This window comes from Myripristis murdjan, chromosome 13 (assembly GCF_902150065.1).
Source record: "Myripristis murdjan chromosome 13, fMyrMur1.1, whole genome shotgun sequence".
Lineage (NCBI taxonomy): Eukaryota > Metazoa > Chordata > Actinopteri > Holocentriformes > Holocentridae > Myripristis > Myripristis murdjan.
The window spans coordinates 33,623,507-33,631,530 of record NC_043992.1 but is presented as its reverse complement, the minus strand read 5'-3'; the positions used below and the strand labels follow the sequence as shown (position 1 = coordinate 33,631,530).

Sequence of the window (8,024 nt, the reverse complement as noted above, 5' to 3'; positions counted from 1 at the left end):
AGAAGATTTCTCTTTAATCCCATCAGTGTCCACCCAAAAACACAACCGCAGCTCTTATGAGAGTTACATCAGAGCATCATGCTGTAGTAAATATTTGACTTTCCTAATCTTAATCCATCATTGCATGTATTTTTGCAGACAAAACAAAAGTTTCATTTGTTTCATTTGCCAAACAGAGAAATTGTTACTTTGCCATTATAGCTAATAATTATGTCGTCTCTTTTTACTGCTTGAATGCCGCCAAAAATCTGTGACTTTAATCCATGTGATCAAAGTCCTTCTTGCTCCTGCAGCTGGTGGCAAGATCGATCATTTAGGCGATATACTCACAAATCCTCCCTCCTCTTGGGCCTAATACGCTGTTTCTAATTGCATCTGTCAACACTGAGGGACATCTCATTCTTTAAAACTCATCCAGATAAATTCTTGTGGTGAAACCATGTGAGTATCAGCTGACAAGGGATTTCAGCCTCAGCGCCGGGTGTTACCACTCTCATTGGGAAGGGGTAGTGTGCATGGTGAGCACTTAATCCGTCGTCGAGAATGTGACCCCCTTTGACAATGCCTTAGGTCACACTGGGAGAGGGGCATGTAAGGCCAAAGTCCCAGGTCCCCACGAACAAAAGAGCACAGTACACAAACTTGGAATGCTAGCAAAATTTCTTGGCTTGGATTTTGTGCATACAGTATGGAAAGAACTGTTTAAAAAAAAAAAAAATCAAGCTAAGCAGGTTAGTGTTAAGCTGGTGAATAGCCTGTGCATTCACCAAGTTTTAATTTCCCCCTTTGATTAAATATTTCATGCTGAGATTATGAGGCATATGCCCTGAAAATGAATCTGAAAAACAAGAAATAGCCTGGGAGTTTATCCAAAATATATATATATATAGCCACCTTGGAAAAAAAAAAAAAAAGTCATATTGGATCATATTGTTTTGTTCTACTTTTTTTTTCTAACAATTGTTTTATTATTCATAGACGGTTACACTGTAAAAACTGACACATATTCATAATCAGAGCAGAGACAGGCAGGATACAGAATTACAAACCATGATTTTCATTTTATAATCAGACGATATGATTCCTGTATGCTGTTGTGCCATTAAAGATTACACTGTAAATGGAGTATTTCAGTCAAAAATTACATTTTTGGATCATAAAGACCTAGGCTAGATCGCTAAGTTGCCTGATCACCCTATCCTTGTATGTTGGCATCAAACGGCTCACTGCTGTCTAAGAGAGAGGGCTGATTTTCTTCTCTTTTTCCGACTGAACTGCTCTCTCGCTCTCTGCATGGATAACTGAACCGGGCTCATGAAGGCTCTGGCTGTTGTGGTCATGTAGGACGCCCGCTGCAGGTTAAGCTCCTCTGGTTTGTCCGTTTTGGATGGCACCGTTGGGACGTTCAGTCTGGTAAGCATCGCCGGCGTATGCAGAGTGTCACTGCGGCTAGAGATGGTGACTCCACTGCTGTGCGTGGTTTGCTTTCTCGGTTTTCTTTCCTGACCGACTCTCAGCCTGTGTGGTTTTCTACTGACAGAAGGGTCTCTTGTGACAGTAGTGAGAAACCCTCTGTCACTGGGAGTCTTTGTGTCGACAGGGGGCCTACTGATAACAGAGGTAGGTGTTGGACTGTTCGCTGCACTAATGCTCTCAGAAGCAGGGAGAACAGCAGCGACATTTTCAGAGGTATTATGGAGAGGTGGGTTTTTGCTTGGAAGAGGCAATGCTGTTTTCCCCTTTCTGTTTCTTTGCCCTCTTTCCTTTGACCTTTGCCTTTTGGTTTTAAGAACACTAAAGGTTGAGTTTACGGCCGTATTGTGGACGGATGTTCGTCCATAAATCTCTGATCTGTGTGAAACCTGCGGCTGTGACGGTCCTGCGGCAGGGACCGGTGGTGTGGTTGGTGCAGCAGCTTCAGCGCTCGCTGTGAGATTGTCTGCAGAGGAATTTTTGTGGGCAGCGGCCACAATGGGAGCAGCGGAGCCAATTTTCCTCCTTCTTTTCCTTTCTTCTCCCTCCGCTCTCTCCTTTGACCTGTTCCTTTTGACTTTGGGGATCACAATGGGGGGACTGGCATGTCTTTCAGCGGGGCTCTGAAACTTTTTTTGTTCAAGCTGTGCTGTTGGAGTTATGCTAATGGTGGTGGGGACCGAAATGTTACTTAACTTATCTATTGTTTTCACGAGGGATTCATCTGTTAGGGCAATATTGGATACCATATCTGTAGGGGGGTGAATGGGAATTGTCTTGCTCTTTTTTCTTCTCCCCTTTCTTGACCTTCGGCTTTTTGCTTTATGTGGAATCACAGTAGTTGTGCCGGTTGATGTAGAAAGAGGAGTTATTTCTGTGTAAAGTGTAAGTGCATTAGTCTCCTGTGCCACCAGCTCCTTCTTGACAGGAGCGACTGACGTGACAGAAACATCAGAGGTTTCTTTATCCATCGCTGGTTCATCTTTCAAGACTTCATTGGAATGCTCCTCTTTCCCCGCCAGATCGTACTGGCTATCAGTAAATCTGTTTGTGTTTCTGCTCGGCTGCTCATTCTCACCTGCCTCACTGATGAAATTACTCGCGTCGACGACCTCTTCTGCTTTGCCGCCAGAGGGAGGAACCGAGGCTCCTTCCTCTGCTTTTGCGCCTGCCTCTGCTTTCAGCTTTCTCTTTCTCCCTTTTCTTTTTCCTTTGTGCTTCTTGGTGCTTTGCTTCTTCTTCCCCGTGTTCTTTCCTTTCTTCCTCTCGGAGCTCTGAGTCTCTCCTTTGGCGGGATCAGCGGTGGAGCTTTGAGAGGTGGAGACAGTCGCCAGCACCTTGATGAAGTCCTCGGCAGCTGTGACCATGTTTCTGATTGACGGCTCCTCGGGGCCGCCGCTCTGGGAGCCTGATATCGTAGACTGGGTTGTATTCTCCGGTTTCCTCTCTTCGTTGCTATTCATAGAGACTTTCTTTTTGGGAGGAGCCAAAGTCAGCACATCAATGACATCTATACCACCAAAATCATATGGGATCGAGTCTTTCAGCACAGCAACTGGGAACTTCTCGTACCTTTTACACCTACGAGAGGGAACAAGAGGGAGGGAGAGGGGATTAGTTCATGTCATTTGCAGAAAGTAATACAGCTCAGTATGTTGCAAAGCCGCTTAAAAAACAAAGTTTAAACTGAGGATATTGATACTTACAGGCCATACCAGTGGCGCTCTGCACACTGCTCTTCGTAGGTAAACTCAAAGCAAGGCACTCCTATGACGTTGAAGAAAGCCTGACCAACCACCCGGGACGCTGTGTCGTTGACTTTCCTCAGACACGCCTTCAACCTGCAGCATGTGACAGAGACAATGACATGTTCAGTTGAGTTTCAGGCATTTTTAATCGAGGAATCCAGTGGCATTTGTCTGTAATACAGCCAATAACACACACACTATGCTGCAGATGCACCTACACGAGGATCCAGCACAGCTCAGGTTTGAATATGCTCATATATCCCGTCTGCAAGGCACCATCAAAATGACCGTCAAGCTGTGTAATAATGATGTTAGCCACTCACATCAGTTCATTGTCCTCAATTCAGATCCTAATGGAGATTATGGAATTATTAGGGATTTTCTAATAGTGTCTCGGACGTTGGCTTTGTTTGGAAACAAAACAAAACACAAACAGAAGCTACATCAAAAGATACAGTCAGTCAGTAACAGATATGTCACCCTGTACTGAGCTGTAATTGCAGAGCTCCCTTTGGGCCAATCAAGGTTTTTCAAAAAGGTCATCAAAATCCATTCAGTGGCATCAGAGTTGTCACAAACAAATGAATGAAGAGCCACCCATCCACATCCAGTGAAACATGTTTTCCCCTACCAATGATGCGGGCGCCCCATGGGTCAGTCAGTAACAAGGTTCATAATCCATCCAAGGTTCATGACATCCCAACCAGTGATAAAGGAGAAAAGGCAAGTTTTTTTGCTTGCCATTCTAGATAAAGGTTTTTATTAAATGAGAGAGAGCGCCTTAGATATTGTTTTTTTATGAGTTATTTTTTTTTTTTTTTACTCAAGTCACATCCTAGCATCTTGCCTTTTTATAATATGTGTGTGTGTGTATGTGTATGCATGTACTGCCGCTGTCAACACTGTGAATTTCCCCATTGTGGGATTAATAAAGGCATATCTTATCTTATCTTATCTTATCTTATCTTCCTAACTCTTACACCCACCACTTGTCCAATTTTTGAAAGGGAATCTCTCTGCAGCGCTTCCCTTTTGTCTTTTCTGAATATGTGATGTATTAGTTATGCACTGAAATGATGATTACCCCGTCAGGCTAATAAGTGTTATTTTTCAAAGTCAGGGCACAGTCCCAAAATGCATCATCCTAAAATGTCAGGGTTTGCATCGGTTGTGTCTGATGTGTAAGAATTGAGATGCACCCATGATGTAACATCTCTCACCAGGAAATTTTTATTTCACCGTGACGTTTTAAGGACGGGATTGACTGTCTCCCAATGGGTTTCATTCAGAAGAAAATAAATCATCCTGTTTCCACATGCTGTCATGCACAGGATCCTGATCTGACTTCTAATGATGTATCCAAAAATTAATATAGAGTACAATATTTTTTTAAATACACGTTTTTGTTTAATTTAATTTAATTTGTTTTGTTTTATTTTGTTATTATTACAATTAGTTGTCATCATAACAAACAGGTGTTTGAACTTACTACTAGCACTGGTCCAACTGACCCTTCAAGTTGAACCCATGCAAGCTGGCTTCCATAAATAACTTTTTTGTCTGGTGTTGATTAAAATGAAGTGAAAATACAATTAACTAAGTAAGCAAAATGAATCAATAAATCAATAACAAAGGAATGTTGACTCACGCATTATCACAGTCGCAGTGACAAATGGAGTGCCACTTGAAATTCGTGTGGCCATATTTAGACGAGAACGCATGGATGACATGAGGGCAGTGGTCATGGATACGGCAACAGCTGTCGGTCTCAGCAAAATCCCCTGTAACATGGAGGACATTATCAGTGAACCGGATCGATATCTGACAGCTTTTCATCTGCACTGAAAATCCTATCAGACAACCTACCCAGATGATCATAACTATCAGCCATGTTCCCCGCTCCACACCAGAGCGTCCCGGGATAAGTAAAGCCTCTCTTGGATCTCTTGACAGAGCTCTCATCTTCCTCCTTGTCCAGCTGCTTCAGTGCAGGCACCATCCTCTTCGTGCGCGCTGGTCTCTTGTTAAATTCCCGGCAAAACATTTTGGCTTCATCCATGCGCGCAAACGGCGTCTCCAAAAGTCGCTCGGCTCTCTGTTCTTTCAGTCCCAGCCTGCACACATGCATGAAGGATTTCACCTGCATCTGGTTCACAATGACAGAGCAGTCCACGAGCTTCCCAGCGGGGTTCACCACAGAGCGCACCTCCTCGGCCCCGTCTGACACTTGGTAAAGGTAATTCTCCCCCACGAGTGACATTTTTGCGCAGAAAGTGCTGTTGAGCATGAAAAACATCTCTTTGCTCTCTTTCTCCGCGTCTAAATGACGGCTGAGGGTTTCGCTCTTGACGAAGTTTCTGTCCAGATAAGACAGAAACACGAAAAAGACCGACCACATTATGGGGCGAGAGGCACTTTCAGCACCATGCGTAAAGGAGACAGCTCCTCTCACTTCCCGGCGCTTGGGAGCAACCCACCCACTTTTAAAGCAACGCTGAAGTGGTGCGATTATTAATACCATAAATGACAATGCTGGGAGGAGTCAGGCGAATTAACCTCTTCAGATTTCAGACGAGCTGCAGTGTCTCTGTCTGATGCGTGAACAGCGTCGATGGATTTGTCATTGACAGCAGATATTATCCACAAATGCCACCTCACAGAAAAATCTATAGTAAGAGGCTAGCCTATAGGGTTAACGCTGCAACAGGGGTGTGTGCGGTATGGACCACTGACACGCTTGTGCAGAGATGACCGTAAGTTACCTCCCAGCTCCCCTTTCTTTCGACCCCCCCCCCCCCCACCCCCCAAAAAGTCGAGATTTACTCCGGGAACACGCATGGAGGAGGTTCTTGCCCCGCTTCCCATGGTAACAGGGATGGGGTGATTGTGCCAGCCCAGGAGATTGGACATCTTTCAAATGCCACAAAAAAGGGACTGAATTGGTGATGACCTAAATCACAATGTGGGGACAAAACTCTTTCATTGTGGAGAAAGGTTGGCGCTCTCGCACGCAATCCCACTGGCAGCCTCGGTGAGGGGCGGCCCGCTTTTCACATGGAGCTGGATTTAGACAAACCTGACGAGCAGAAACAGGAGGCGCCGATCTGTTGCATCCTGTGTAGATTATTTGAGGAGCATGAGTTTGCTTTATTTTTGATTGATTGATTTATGACTGTTGAATTCAAACTCTACAAAAGACAAAACAGTTTTATCTATTAAGTTGTTCTACTTCTATGTATATTCCCTCTTCACTTAGGAATTACTTCACCTCGTCTCCGGAAATTCATCTGATATTCCTAGAGGCCTAAATGGCATAAATGACAAAGGTAACCAACAGGGATTTTGCCATGATGCCGCTGCTCAAAATTTCCTGCCAGTTTCTGCTGCTGCGATATTATTCATTGTACAGAAAAATACAGAAACCACAGGAAAACTTGCTCCCTGCATCAGCACCAGTCAGTGTCTTGATTTCACTTTATTATGTTGAGGAATTTTTGCAAGAATTTCATCCCGGCGTACACTGCGCAGCCCTTTGCTTCTCCGCTCCTCTCACTGACAAGTCAACCCGGTGTGGCCTGTGAGTGCAACAAGACCTGGAGAAAAAAAAAAAAAAAAAAAAAAAAAAGAAGAGGGGGAAAAAGTAAGAAAGGTTGGGTTTTTAATCACCTCAGTATTATGTCACATGGCTGGGCTTACACAGATCTCTGGCAGAGGCGGAGATCCAGCCTACTCAGGACGCTGAAATCGGATTGTTAGAAGGCGGAGAGAAATGATGTCAAATCACCAGAGGCAACATTCGACCACATCTTGAGGGAGAAAAAAAAATTCTTCTGAACTGAAAGGTGATTGCCGGGAGGATTTAGGGCAAAATGAATTTAATAACCCTACTGTTCACCAGAAAAGACATGGACTCTATGCTTATGATGGACAGGCTGTTTTTCTTTGCATTTGCTGGTTAAAGTTCTGCACAGCAGCAGTAGCCCTCTGCATCAGCTGAACAGCGCATTCAGTGCCTTGCTCAAAGACACTTATTGGATGAGGCTTGCACCTGAGCCTGCAGCTTAGACAAGTTCTGTCTGCTACTTGCTGTACCATCCCAGTGTGCTTGGAGATTTTTTTTTTTAAGGGCCACATGATTAATACCAAGGTCATAGGCCTCTGAAATGCAAAAATAGCACTAATGAAAGGGGTTGCAAACATTGTGGAAATGCAGGGCTTTCATGTCTCCCTCACTGGAATCTGGCCAATAAAGCCAAAATGAAAATAAATAAATAAATAAATAAAAGCATGGCCAATGGAGTGGTGGTGGTGGAGCAGTTGAGGAGCTCCCTCATAATAACCTCTGCATGATATGATAACCTCTGTCAGTCTTCTCAGGGTCCTTTGTGTTTCAGTTATCTCGTTGTCTGCTAACCTGTTTCTCTTGAGGTCACTGAGTCTGTTTGTGCTGCTGTCCTTGTGTTTTTGTTTTTGCTCCAGTCTGCCTGCTGGTGTCTCTCTGCCCTTGGATCCTTCAAATAGTGCTAGCAGCTCTAATTGTCCATGTCAAAGACATGTCTTCTTTGTGATTATCATCAATATATTGAGTTTTTATCATAGATCAGTATTAATCAATTTATCCCAGTGTTGCACTGTAACACCAGCTGGGGTAAGATGAAGAAAGAGGGCAAAACTGAGCGAACAATATAGAATTAGTATTAAAAAGATTTTAATTAAAAATGTATTAAATGAAAGAATGTGACAGTCAGTGTGTGCTGTGGCCTTGAAGGTGCTGATTCTTGAACTGAACCAATTTAAACGAAC

General features: G+C 43.8%; 1 protein-coding gene across 1 annotated transcript; it reads right to left on the bottom strand.

Annotated features, from left to right (window-relative positions):
• Positions 1-642: 642 nt before the first annotated feature.
• proca1 (protein interacting with cyclin A1) lies at positions 643-5,679 on the bottom strand. Its single transcript, XM_030067010.1, has 4 exons — positions 5,088-5,679; positions 4,870-5,002; positions 3,180-3,314; positions 643-3,054 (listed from the first exon to the last, which is right to left on the bottom strand). The coding sequence occupies exons 1-4, from the start codon at positions 5,617-5,619 to the stop codon at positions 1,224-1,226; spliced, it is 2,631 nt and encodes an 876-aa protein (XP_029922870.1). The 5' UTR covers positions 5,620-5,679; the 3' UTR covers positions 643-1,223.
• Between the last annotated feature and the right edge of the window lie 2,345 nt (positions 5,680-8,024).